The 14,568-nt window shown below is 34.2% G+C and overlaps 1 protein-coding gene across 2 annotated transcripts; it reads right to left on the bottom strand.

Moving 5' to 3' along the window:
- Positions 1-88: 88 nt before the first annotated feature.
- On the bottom strand, positions 89-9,143 carry LOC146169621 (uncharacterized). Of its 2 annotated transcripts, XM_083388919.1 has the most exons (8): positions 7,549-9,143; positions 4,797-4,969; positions 4,147-4,270; positions 3,771-3,827; positions 2,940-3,032; positions 2,527-2,560; positions 1,883-2,050; positions 89-1,122 (listed from the first exon to the last, which is right to left on the bottom strand). In XM_083388919.1, the coding sequence occupies exons 1-8, from the start codon at positions 9,064-9,066 to the stop codon at positions 866-868; spliced, it is 2,424 nt and encodes an 807-aa protein (XP_083245045.1). In that variant the 5' UTR covers positions 9,067-9,143; the 3' UTR covers positions 89-865. The 2 variants fall into 2 exon arrangements, with proteins under 2 accessions (XP_083245045.1, XP_083245046.1); XM_083388920.1 differs by lacking the exons at positions 89-1,122; positions 2,527-2,560 and having other exon boundaries at positions 1,912-2,050.
- Between the last annotated feature and the right edge of the window lie 5,425 nt (positions 9,144-14,568).

The following is a 14,568-nucleotide window of genomic DNA, read 5'->3' as shown; positions in this document are numbered from 1 at the left end:
AGGCATGGTAATATAATTTAATAACAGCTCCTCTGGTAATTGTAATTAAATTACAATTACCAGAGGAGCTGTTTTTGATTTATATATATATAGATAGATAGATATTTATATATATGGTAGAAAAAAAAATTGTAGGATTTACGTTTTTTGGATTGTTTTCGATCGATTGGCGCAGCGTTGGAGAGGCTAATTAAAAGTCGAGTCGAAGTTATTAAAGCGTCGTGCCATTACTCTAAAAAGCAATTCAAGACGACCGAGGCGGAATAGGAAACAAACCGACAATCCGATAAAACGCAAACCTATTCGACTTTAAAATACCGTGAATGGAGTCACTGCAATTTCATTATAGAGCTTGTTCAGTCGTACATAACCACACAAGAGATGCCAGAATTCTCCAAACCAATAAAGCACATCGCTTTGATATCGCCTTTAATCATAATTCGATTCACCAATGCAAAGCCATCGAAACGTAACCGTGTTGTTTTGGGCTTTCAATAATTGTACCGACTGACTTTCGTTGCGATTTACATACTTATTCTACGTACAATCGGGATAGAAAAAACAACAGTTGAGCTTCGTGAAAGCAATAAATAACTCGGAAATTACCTCGAAGCCAAGGAAAGAAAAATGAAAGATAAAAGGCGTTTTTTCTGACATGAGGGCCAAGCGCTATGACAATTTTATTAAAAAGATATCAAAACTTTCACATTTTTCTCCGGCTACCTAATGTGAGGCAACCTAAACGAAGATTTGAAAACTCCTATAAAGAAAAATTAAGAAAGGTTGCTCAGCGTAAAAATAAATCATCTAAAACAGTTCAACCTAAGTGCGTTGGAGTCCAGCATATGGCGGCCGACATTTTGCGCTAATGGTGAACGGGTGACGATTGGCTCACGGGAAACATGAGCACCTTGGACCTCATGAACGAGATCTGCGGCAGTTTCTTAAGGACTCTCCTCGCATCCGTGCTCAAGTCCTCCTCGTCTTCAGAGGACTTCTTGGATGAGGAAGAGACGCGGAGCGTGGCAAGGATCTTGGAGAGCGGATCGGCTCGCTTAGTGGAGAGATCCGGAGTAACGTCCATGGCTAGCTCCAGAAGCTCCGGATCAATTTTATCTTGCTCTGGTGACAAAATAAAAATACACTAAATGAATGCTGTGTTCGACAATGTCGCTTTATTTAACAGGATTTTTTAATGGAATCTAGGATTTCGGGTCGTTTAAAAGTAATGGTTTTAATTGTTTCCAGGTGGTTTCAAGCGAAATTTTATATATTATGCGAAGTTTCGGAAATTTAATGCAAGTGTAATGTCCCACCGCCCGGCGAAAGTTATATTTGCTCTTTAAAATATTAAATTGATTTATAATCTGAAATTTATTGGCCACGACTTTTAAAGTAAATTTAAGCGAAATTGTTTTGTTTTAAATCAGGTACGCGGCCTGAAAAAATTGAGAAACAATCTTTTAAAACCCTAGAAACCTTGACGTAAAAACGCGCTCATAACATAGGTGAACTAATTGCCACTTTTTACTTTTTTCGAGGACTGGCACAATTTATAGAACATAGGCCTATGTATAGATTCCAATATGGCGACCATGATACAAAAAAATTACCGCGGTAACAACCAACACATTGTGGCATAACGCACATCGTATAACGTAATAAATAAACTGTTTTAATTTTATTTGTGAAATAAGTTGATGAAGAATAGCTATGTTGGATGGAAGTGCTAGATAACATCAATCGCAATTTGCGATGCAGTTTGCAATCACAATCAAACTGTAAGATTGTCCAATAAGAATTCCTCCTTAAATTAAAAAACTGGGTAAAAACAATAAGTACTACTACTGTACTGTGCTTTTCTAAAAACTAGGACTACTACCTGTGGTTGCGGCGGTCGTCTGAGAATTGCTCTTAAGCGAGTCGCTAAAGGCGTCAAGGTTTAGACTACTGGCGTCTAAAGTGACCCCGTTAGATGGCATGCTGCCACTGTCACCTGCCACTCCACTACATGCAAGTACACCATTGGCTAAACCGTTTGATGCTACACCTACACATGCAACAAAATGTTAAAAATAGGTTGAAAGAAGCTATGGCGCGTCTTAGCAATGTGAAAGCTAATCAGCCGTGAATCTGAAAATAAATAAAAAGAATACTGCAACATAAAACAAATGTTTTATGTGTTAACTATTTTGTCAAACTAAAATTAAATAGACACAATGTTTTTCGGCTTTCTGCATCCGCCCTAGCAACATTGGCACGTTATATTCTTATGGCCAGCGACAAAATATATATGGACCACGTTTGTCTTCATAAACGAAATTTAATAGTTATTCTATATGCCACGGAGTACACTAAGACAAGTTTACCTACATTTTTGCTGATTAGAAAAAATGTTACAATAAACTAATTTTACAAACTAGGAAGAATAGTACAAGGAGGCTTAAAAAATGTTGTTACTTAATTACACTAATTCTACTTCCTTAGAAAGAGTTGTTGTAAGTAAAATAAACACTAAATACAAACCAGTTTCAGTAGTCCAAGGTTTTGATTGGCCATCCTGCAAAATAACAAAGCATGCTTAATAAACCAACCGTAATAATGCAAATTGATTGTTAAGTTTACATTGCAACATCCCTAACATTTAAAAGCATGAAAATGAAGCTTCGTTAGATACGAAGTCTAATCGACTTTACAAACAATACATATTTATCTGTCTTTGATTAACAAAAATTAGCATTTTTTGCTGGAGTAATGAAGATTGTACACTTTCATGTAATGACACGACGATTACATTTTTTTATTATAAGAGTTTTTCGTTAATTAACGCAACGTGTTTGAATAACAAGAACACTTGATTGAATAATTTTTTTTACATTATACACATACAAATTATATGACCGAAATTAATGAACTTCTGAATTAAAAAATTAACTTACTATGGAAGGTTGGTTTTTGTCAGTTGGTGACATGGCAGTGATTTTTTCAGCAGCTGATAGAGGTTTCATTTCCTTCCCGGGCTCAAGCAAGCCCTGTAAAATAGCTCTTTTAAATTACTAAACAAATGAACAAGGATCTTGGTCAACATATAAATTTGAAGGGAAGGGTACACAGACAACAGTCACAGATTTAACTTTATTTAGCTTAGTTTACAATTTGTACAAACAGTTTGCTATTTCTATATTTAGGAATACTTCAAAAAAATATTCCTTTAGTATTTAACAAAAATCTATTTAGTATTTAACAAAATTCACTTTTTACATGGAATGTTACATTTTTTCTTATTTTGGCTGTAAGTCTTTACTGGAAGTCAACAGAGTTACCAAGCATAAAAACCATAGAATTTACTGGTTGATGAGAAAAACTGCAAAATTGCCCAATGAATGAATGACAATATAATAACAATATTTGGCATGGTGACTACCTGCACTATTTCCAATTGTTGAACTGTGTATTGTTAACACTAGCAATAGCTATGTTAAAAAGCTTATTAACCAAACAAAACTAAAATAAAAAGTTTTTTCTTGGATATATGAAAATGGCTTATTTACACTTTCAATGAGTTTTATAACACTGCCATATAATATAATCACATGTTGAATATTTATCTTAAATAGAGAAAAAAATTGTGAATAAAAGTAATTAATGACAATGATAAATTGCTTATATATTAATATTATTTAAGGAAGTTCAACTACTATCGCTGTGGTTCATTGACAATCTGTTTAATTAAAGCCAAACGTTTTGTAAATTGTGGTTTATTAACTTACCAAACCCGCAGCGTAGTATGTGGGAACGTAGTAGGGCTTGCTTGTGCGACCAAATAGCTGTTGAATAGGATTAGAATGCTAGTTACACCTCATTCAGCAAACAGTGCAAAAGCTACACCCATTGAAAATAGTCATGCACTAACTCACACATTCAGTTTATATTTTAGTAAAATGCCATGTATGTAGTGTAGTGTTGTTTGTGGAAAAGCAAGGCAAAATATTTACATAAAACTCTCTAATTTTTCCATGTTTAATCATATGCATGTATGTATTGTTAAATAAATGATATATGGTGTTTTGTTGTTGACATTATATTTTGTTACGCCAAGCATATTCTATAAACATATGGCAAAAAGTATTTGGATAACATCCTTACAATGTTCTGCGTGTTAATTCCAAGAGCGGCTAAAAGATGCTGATGGTGGCTTGAATTTGTCCATTGGTGCTTAAGAGCAATAGCATTGTCAACATCCTCAAGAAGATCCCACAGTTGTGATGGTCTGAATGCAGCAAATAAATATCAAATTGTCTGGTATATAATTAGAGTATGGGAAAAACAAAATAAGTAATATATAAAAAATAAAAGGTCTTTTTAATCCTCTCAATATATGCTTGGGAAATTTTTAATTACTACATAATATGTTCACCAATTAGTATATCTTACAGAAGTAACATGCTAACATCTACATTGATTGGTTAATAATTAAGCAAAAAGATTATGTAACATTTTAATATAAATTTAGTTTAATATATAAATTGAATCTAAAATTTATATCAATTTTGTTATGCCTCCCATAAAAACTTTACCTAATAATTCCAAAAAGAACATGAATTTTGGTGTACAAGTAATTAATGGACTTGAAGTATAAGGTTTATACAAATTGCTTGTACCTGGTGGGGGGCTTACATAGAAGTTGTCATTTTAAAGGGTACACCTTTTAATCAAAGCTTATCCTCAATATATACTATATGAAAGGGGTATTAAGATTTTAAGATTTATTTAGAAATACTACAATTTATTACAACCTTGAGGTTGACATAGGTCCTGTTGCTGCAGGGGTTTCTTCCTGGGATGAATCAAAAGTCTGGATTAGATCATCGTCGACATGACAATGAATGGCTTTTGTCAGGTTGCTGTTTATGTCAGTCGTGCTGCCATTGATGGGAAAGCACCTTTTTATATCCACAGTCTTGGGCAGCTAAAAATATTGTTAGCTTACTTTTATTCTTAGTTGAAAGTTCAAATAGCAGCAAAAACAAATCGTAGAACTGTATTAAAATAAAAACTCCAAAAACAAAATTTGATAATACAGTAGAGCTATATATAACTTATTGTGAGTTATCTTAAAATCTGCAAAGAGGTAAATAAGATGTGAAACTAACATCTAATGCATAGTATTTTTTATATCTGCGTTTTTTCTTATAAATGATAATAATTTTATTGATTCATCTCTAATAACATGAAATTGATGACAGCAGGATCATGAACAAAAAAAATTAGTTTAGGGACTAATATCAATCAAAGTTCAATTTCAAATTTCAAAAATGACTAGACGGGGGTGCGGTTGTTGTATATTTTGTCAGGGGGTATATTTTCGGGGCTTAGTGTTTATTTTTATTTTGTTTTAATTTTTTTTTTAAATTGATTTTATTTTTTATTTTTTATTTTTTTCAATTTTTTTTTTCATATTCAGTTTTTAATTTTCATTTTAAAATTTTTATTTTTAATTTTATACTTTCTATTTATTAATATTATGTATTGTGTATTTTATATTATATATATCTTATTTTGTTTTTCATTTTCCTTAACTTGTTTCTGCAAGCAAAAACAGATTATGGGCCGAAAACTTCCCCAGTTTGCTGCGAAAGGGGTTCCAATATGGCGTAGTATTTGGGGAATGATCTAAACATATATTTGATAAATAGAATTTACGTAGATAATGTGTATGGCCATTTTATTACATTTTGGCCAGCTTACATGTTTGAAAAGCAAATATTATCATTCTCCTAAAGACTTAAAATGGTTTAACGCCTATGGTTTGCAATACATTTGCAAACTTTTACTCGGTAAATTTTTACCATGGCTTGGTCCGAGCAATCGCTGTTAAAACAGACTTTAAATCTGTAGTTTCAAACAATATGAAACACACTATAATGTGCCTAATACGCAAACTATTAAATCGAAAGTTTTGCTAGTTGTTTAGGTCTGATATTGGTATGTTGGTTGAAGCAACATGCACAACAGGTGGTAACAGAGAGGCGTACACTGCCTTAAGATTTCGAATTTAAATTTGCGGCGGTAAATACACCCTATTGACACTTCATAATTAGGCGAAGCTTATCGCAAAGTAATTGGTCGCCCCAAAAAATGCTGACGCAAGCATTATAAATGTGTCGTCGATATTCTGCCTTGAACATCCCTACTCGAAATGCTTCCCTGCGTTAATTGTACGGTGGGTGAAACTTTATTCACGGCCTTACCTCTTTTTGTATTACCGCGACAATACGATGAAATACGATTTGAAGAATATTTGAAAAAATCGTATTTGGAGAATATTTGCTATTTGCACCTGTATAGTATGTTACTCCAATCCAACATATCAACACACAATTTTAAGTTGTGTAGGCCTGGTGTTGATATGTTGGAATGGTGTTGCCACCAGATTTCGCATTTAAATTTGCTGCGGTAAAATAAGTTGTTTCTTAAGACCATTAAGTAATTTTACTAAAGAGAAGCCTCTTTTTAAAATGCAAGTCGTATGCCCAGTTTTGGACGTGCCACTTCGCACAATGAAAGTCTCAATCGGTCTGAAACATGCCATAGGAAACCAAAAAAGAATAGCGGCAAAAACAAGATATGTCCCGAAAATAAATTTTCGGCCCATATAAATATATTCAAACACTTTTTCATGTTTGTGGTACACACAAAAAATAAAATCTGTCTGTCTAAATTGACTTATCTGCCAGCAATAAACAGGGTCCACCTCATAGGTTGGTGAATAAATAGGAATCGGTACTAATTTTTTAAGTGGCTACCAACCAATATATACATACTGTGGTGTATCCAGGGGGTGCGGGTTAGAAACTCCCCCATTTTTGGAAGTGATATTATCTTTTTCGTCAGGGCTTAACTCACTGTCCAAAGCGGCAGTGTTTTTAATGTAATTGGGTAACGCGTTTTCTTGTTTTGTTTTTAATGTAATTGGGTTTTTCATTTCTTGTTTTGTCGGTCGTAAACGAAGGATATTTTTTCTCTTTCGCCTTTTGTTATTTGTTAAGGTTTGCTGCTTAGCAAGTGTTTATTAGACAATTAACAATGCTAAGTCAAACCTTTATTTCTCGCTAAACAACGTCAAGTTAGGCTCAGCTAATGTTCCTTGCTGTTCGCTGTCTGCACTTATCTCAGAAGTTGGTGTTAAAAGGTGGTATGGTATTGGTGACTGTCGTGCAGTTTTAAAGTCGCAATTTTTAAGTTAAGATAGTTAACACAAAATTATTCTCTATAAGCATAATAAGACCACAACGTGTTTAGTGTGCAATTTACACAACTAATTTTCCTTCAGGAGCAGCTTTGTTGTGCTAAACATAATAACACCAGGAAAAAATATCTCAGTTCAGTATTACAGATGACGAAAGGCGTGTTTGTAATTTAGCGCAGTCCCCAACATCGATTGCCCATACTTATAGTCCTTAAGTTAAAAATTCGGGACCTCCCATGTTAGATTTTGTGGATACCCCTGTATACACATTTATAAATTAGGTTAAAAAATATAAATACCTCAAATGTTTGTACTGGTTGATATTGTTCCAATTCAGGCACTTTTGAATCGGTGGCCATACTACTAAAGTCACCAAAATCATCATTTTCAGTTGGATCACTGCTGGATTGAAAGTTGTCAAAGGCACCAAAGTCCCCAAAGTTGTCTTCTTGTGTGTTAAATGCACCAAAGTCATCATCAGCTGCATCAGAAGATGACTGTGGAAAACTAGCAAAATCATCAGCAGGAGACTCTGCAGTTATGTCGGTATTCACCATTTCCACTTCACTTGGCCTTGTTGTAACAGCAGACATAGCAGCAAAGTCAGAAAATTCATCATCACTGAAATCAGCAGGCAATTCTTCACATGACTTGGTGACCTCTGTTGGCGGCAGTTCCACATCTGAAAGTTTAGAGGTTTCTAAAGTAGGTGTGACAGCAAATGCGGAAAACTTATCACTGTCCTCATGGTTTGGAGAAGTGGTATCTTCTGCCGGAGAAAACTCCAAACTTGGTTGAATAGGAGATTCACCAGGCTTTGAATTGCTAGAAAAATCAGCGAAATGACTGGCATTGCCATCAGTGGAGAATTCTTCCACTGGTTGGGATTCTTCCGTTGTGGTGTTATTTGCATCACCTTGAGGTTCTTTTGAAAAGTCTGCAAATTCATCACTGTTTGGTCCTTCTGAATCTATGCTCGGTGTTGAAAAATGTTCACTGTCTTTGATTTCCAAATTTCCCCCATTTTGGGGGTCAGTTTGTGATTTGGAACATTCTGAACTTGATTCTTCACTAGAATCACTTTCCAGTTTCACTTCTTGAATACTGTTGTTTTCAGATTTGGCTTCTGTTATTTGATTTATTTCATTAGCAATAGTTGGAGAATGACTTGGTGACTCACTGTTTTCCAATTCATTATGTGATATTTCATTGCTTAAGATATCAGACTTTTCTTTACTTAAATCTGATGAATCGCTTTGATCATCCAATTCATTAAAATTTGGCCTCTCACTAGCACTGTTTTGTACTCCATTCGGAACAGATTGCAAAACATCTGAAGAATTTATACTGTTGGAATCTTGTTCATCAAAGAGTGGAGGTTGTCCAGTGTCGTTAAAGTAATTGTTGCTGCTATAAGTTTTATCACAAGTTTCTATCTTCATACTTTGAAACTCATTTTCTATTTTTGGCTCAAATTGTAAATCAGAATCGTTTGGCTGGTAAGTTTGTTGAGCAGCAGCTAATTCAAATGAAGGTATATGATTTTCTGAATGTTTGTCATTGTTTGTTTTACTTTCAAATGAAAAAGAAATATCAGAATCAAAATCTTGAAATTTCTCTCCATTTGGTATAAAGGATTTTATTGGGGAATCTAGAGTTTCCTTTTTTTCAGGAAGTGGACAGTCAGCAAAATCATCTCCCTCATCAATCCAATTGTTTTGGGCGGTTGCAAATTCTGTGAAGTCGTCATCAGAATCTTCAAAATCATCCAAAGGTGGAGGTGTTGTTGAAACAATAGGAATAAAGTTCTCCGACATCACGACTTATTTCCGTTGTTATTAACTGAATAACATTCTACATCATAACAAATTTTTCACGAAACATTTTTGGTTAATATTGCATATACGCTGTAAAAGTGAAAGAAGAACAGCATAGGAGTAAGATGGATAATTTGAACAAGAAAGTAACATAAAGATAAATTAATAATTTCCACTTGAAATTTCTATTCATTTTGACTGGAGTTTGGGCTTAATCCCAGGATTCAAATAAATATTAAATCAACGGAAATTATTTGGGTTAGGGTGCAACTTATAGCAAACGTGGTTGGCTTCTAAAGGTAATATTAAAATTATTCGTTTTTTTTTTTTTTTTAAAATAGCTATTAGAAGATATTTTTGGACCCATGCCCTACTACAAACTCAGCCTGCTCTCCATCGATTTGGTCAGTAGAAAGTAACGCAAAAATGGTCTACAAATACAGCATATACCGCAATGCACACTATTTGGGTTAGGGTACGAGTTAGCGTTTGGGTGGGTAATACTTGACCCAATCATACACCCAAATATAGTTGTTGCGGGATGTTTGTAGACCTTTTTTTGTGTTACTTTATAGGTCTTAAATACCAAAAAAAGGATAAATCCCCCGCGCAGGCCTTACTTTCCAACCTGAAAGACGTGTACCAATACCATACTACAAATTTTCACCTTCCGGCCAAGGCAACTTCTTTCATTAAAAAATGGATTGTGTACCATAGTTCAAAATTTGAAGTTTGATACCAGTTGCTGGGCAAATAGCCTTTTATATCAGTGGTTCTCAACCTGTGGTACGCGTACCATTTGGGTGGTACGCAGTATGTTTTTAAATAAAATTACAGTTTTACGAAAAAGTTTAGCATTTTTTTCTATTGTAATAAACTATACATTCATCGTTATGATTGTATAGTTAAATCTTTTATGCTTCATCAATGATAGGAATTATCATCTTTCCAGAACATCTATGCAAATTTATTTTATGACATAGAAAAACAACAAAGAATCACAAAACTTGACTACCGGTATCTTGCCAAGTTAAAAAAGGGAAACTTTTACACGATTAGTGGGCTGCATTTGTTTCGAAATATCCGGGCTAACTATAGCTAATCCGCCCCTGTTAATAATCCTATATACGAGTAAAGTTGAGATTTTCGATAATTTGTTGGTATGCAACAAGATCATAGAACCTCGAGGTGGTACGCGGTGAAAAAAGGTTGAGAACCACTGCTTTATATTGTTTAAAATATTGCAGTAAAATACTTAAAAAAAAAAAAAAAAAAAATTGTAAAACTCATAGGTAAAATATATTTACAGATAATATCATTCAGTAACTTAAAATGGTTTAGACACATCACCTAAAACCATTAGAATTGTCATCTCAAACATTTGAGACAGTCTTAAAAAAATAAAAAAAATTAAGAAAAAAATGCTTTCAACATCGGTTATTATTATATAGCATTGCATATAAAACTTAAACCAGTTAACTACAGTAATAAATCAAAGTTTCCCGATTCAAAAGAAGCCAATTAATGTTTGAAGCAACTTACATGACAACAATAAGAAATCAATCAATCGCCTTCAGGGCGAAAACAAAAATTTACATTGTTGGGAATTGGGAAGCGCCCCAATCGACAATTGTATTTTTGGTGTAGGCTAAAAAGAAAGGTCCTATTACGGCTGACTGATTTTTCAAGAAATAGCGTCAAAATGTCACACGCATTTATGTAGTTTTCCATAAACTGTCAAAATTTACAGCATAACACGAATAATACACTTCATTTGCATTGTAGCCAAGGCGGGACGTTACAAAACAGTGTTGCGGTAAAATAATTACTGCCGCAAAGAAGCCTGGTAAAACCACCTACCGGAAGGATGTACGCGTACGGGTTAAAATATTATACTTTTACCAGGCCATGTCTGAACGAAGTGTATTTTTCGCAAAATATGATCGAAAAGCACATATTTTCATCGTTGAGCGGGTTTACATGAGTCCTATACTATTCTTTTATGGGATAATAAACTACAGGCCTACAGCGCAAGAACAGACGCACGAGTAATAAAAAGTTAAAGAGCACCTAATAAGAAGCCAGGCACAGGTTTAAAGATAGCTATTCAACTTGATATGCTGGGAGATTTTTATTTAGAATATTTCGAGTTTTTAACTGATTTTTTCTAAACATCATTAAAGGGTGTTTAGTCTTGGCGTAGCCTATTCGCTCGATTAATTGCAATGGGAGCACAAATGAGGAAACAGTTTAGGAAATCATTGTCATTAAAATGACCAAACAGAACAGTTACTAAATTGACTTGTAGCGATGTAAAAATCTTCGGCGAGATGCAAGCTGTGATTTCGTTACAAAACGACATAGGAAAGTGTTTCAACTTCCAAATTAACGTTCGTTCTCAGCCATGTTGAATAAAAATTGCACATCACTGGTCACGATTGTACGAAGATTAAGTTTGATTCAACGCAATCGTAGTTTAATGAGTCAATTGTGGCTTATCAAGGCTACCATATTTTCAGCACCCAAAAGGGGACATTTTTTTTGCTTGCAAGTAAAACATAAGTAGATAATTGTTACGTTTGAGAAAAACGTGCCATATCCACAAGTATTGCATTCAGCCTCGAAATTAACATATCCTTTTCTGAAACAAGCATACTTCTGGCGTAGCTCATCAGTAAACGGAGTTTTCCTTTTCAGCATTATAATGTAGCCTATCGCTTAATTTGCTTTATTTATTGTCTAAATTTACAGTAGGCTAATGTACATTTTTGTCTCGTTGGATAAGGTTTTGATGATTTATGCACTTGACATAACTGCTTAAATGTATTGAGTAATCTAATATACGTTAGGGAATCTGCGATGGTGTGGCCTACTGGGGCGGAAGAGCAGCGACAATTTTAATAAAGGTTTCAGTGGGTTTGCGTTGAATCTACATTTTACAGCCAATTGGTCATATGTTATATTTAGTGCCCTGAATCGTTTAGTACAATGTGGTCCAACTGCAGGCCCGTGGGCCAAAGTTGGCCCGCAAGTTCCGCTTTTCAGTTTCCGGCCCGCGAACTGTTAGTCAGCTTTGCTTCAATCTAGCAATTTCACTTTAATTTTTGTTTCTGTTATTTTGAATGACAACAAAATTTGTGAATAATCTTTTGTGATGCATACCAATACAACTTTGTCCAAAAATAGAAGATCGATCTCAGACGACCCATTGATCAATGAATCATGTGGGAAACTTGGAAAATTTTGGTGTTGAAATTATTTCACACCTACCGTAGCTGAACGTGGTGTACATTTCATAAAGTTAGAGTAGGCTATATATGCCATAGGCTAAGTATGATTTGCCAGCAATAAGCCTAAGAATAGCTATTTAAAACCATTGGCCCGCAAGATAAAAACAAAATTGTTTTTGCCCCGCGATGAAAAGAAGTTGGACCACGCTGGTTTAGTAGATCATTGTGGTCGAAAACTCACGCATTGATGAGTGACTTTAGGTAAGAGATTTTTGCATTGAGTCGGACATATTTATTGACACAGAATGGCAAGTCGTGTTGGAGTTGAGTTATAATCCTAATATCTTTAGTTCTGTTAGATATAGCCCTTCTCCGCGGGTAATTGCATTTATCGTCAAAACATTTTAAACCCATTTAAATTTTAGCGACATGATGTTTGCACCTACATTCAACAAAGGCTATAAGCTCCTACAAGTGAAGTGTTTTTGCATATATTGTTCGCTTATTTCTCCGATACAGAATCGAATCAGCCTTGAAATAATTTATTTTTACGTTTGTTTATCCAGGACTATAATTTAGTTAGGGAATGACTTTATTGTTTACGGTGCAAATCCCAAAAAATAGTCAAGACCACTGGAAGAGTTAAGTATTTAAAATTGAACTTCCTTTACTTAATCACCTCTTAAAACATATTATTAATAAATCCAGCCTACAGAGTAATTTAGTGGAACTTACTTTTGTAAAAACATTATACCTACCACACGATTTCGGTCCAGGTACAATGTACGCAAATTTCGATATTATCCAATGTAACCGTTTAATATTTGAAACAGGGAGTCGAACCGTTTGACTTTTCCGGTTCAGGTTCAAGAATTTTTTTCGGAATCCGGTTCGACCATCGCTATTTCAAAACCGGTTCATAAAGTTCCGGTTCAGATACAATACAATTTGCGTTAAATCTCAAAATGTGGGTCGATAAATGTAGAGAATAATGTTTGAATTTTAAGTCATTTAATCTAAGTAACGTGACGTATTAAAAAAACAGCAACTCATTATTGAAATATCTAAAAAATAAAAAATTAACGAAATTTTCACTCAATATTCATATTTTTTTCATAAAGTTTCGAATATGGCGTAACTTGACTCTGTAAAATAGAAGTTGTGACGTCATGCAGGAACGAACCGCTTTTATTTACAGGTTCGGGTTCGGTTAAGGTACTTTCAAATTATTGGGTTCAGTTCCGGTTCGGCTCCTTAAAATCTTATAAAAACCGGTTCAGGTTCGGTTACGGTTCGAATAAAATTGACCCAAAACCGGTTCATAAAGTTCCGGTTCGGTTCGGTTCCGGTTAGACTCCTTGATTTAAAACAATAGGCAACACGGATAATGTATTCTTTAACCAACAAATCCACGCGTCTCAACTGACGTGAGTAAACAAATAAGTAGGTTAGCAGTATGAGCTAAAATAAACGTTTTCTTTTGCATTCACGATCAAATAACAAAAACTTAAATCGTCACGAAGGTAAGGTTTCAAGAAATTCACGATAAGCAATAATGACGCTGTTATTATTGGTACTTAACACCAATCGGATAATCGAAAAGTTCGCGTTTATACGGCGGCCACCTGCCAGGGTGCAACACTATGCAATTTACAACGCAACAAAACAACAGCAATTTAAGGATTTGTCACCAGCACCAAATAATGCCACCGAATCAACAGTTATGCAAGTGTAAGAGTGCATTTACTTTTACAGTAAAACTGTCCAAATACAGTTTGTTTTAGTTTGCCGAAACAAAGGTTAACGTTTTGTACGAGAACACAAATCTTTTTAAACGGAATGCAATAGTAACAGTAAAATAATATCAATTAAATAGGTGTAACAGAAAAACCAAAAAGTCTTACATGGTGCACGATTAGTGAAACCAAATTTACAACTAACGACCAACAAATGTGCTCACTATTTAAAAGAAAATCACAGTCTAACAAAAAAAAATGCTTTAAACAAATATTAAAACAAAGATGCAAACTAAAAAAAGAATACAATGAAAAAAACCAACAAACAAAGTATAAACTTAAATAAAAACGAATGTGATCGTTAGTATTTTAAAAGTAATAATGTTTAGAATCATACTTAGTTGTTAAAATTTTGAAGTACACATTAAACTTATTCTATTACCAATTCATGTTCTTCTATTTCTTTCCAAGGTATATCAGGCACAAAAGGTGTATATTTACTGTTTTTTAATGAACCATTTTTTGCAGTTTTTGTT

Source organism: Ascidiella aspersa, chromosome 1, assembly GCF_963924565.1.
Source record: "Ascidiella aspersa chromosome 1, kaAscAspe10.2, whole genome shotgun sequence".
NCBI lineage: Eukaryota > Metazoa > Chordata > Ascidiacea > Phlebobranchia > Ascidiidae > Ascidiella > Ascidiella aspersa.
The sequence above is the reverse complement of the archived record's forward strand: the minus strand, read 5'-3'. Positions and strand labels throughout refer to the sequence as shown.

Coding starts and splice junctions, on each gene's coding strand:
- LOC146169621 (XM_083388919.1), bottom strand. CDS start 9,066: ATGTCGGAGAACTTTATTCCTATTGTTTCAACAACACCTCCACCTTTG. Junction 2,561..2,939: donor ACAAAAACCAACCTTCCATA/GTAAGTTAATTT, acceptor GTTATTTTGCAG/GATGGCCAATCAAAACCTTG. Junction 2,051..2,526: donor ACCTTGGACTACTGAAACTG/GTTTGTATTTAG, acceptor TTGCATGTGTAG/GTGTAGCATCAAACGGTTTA.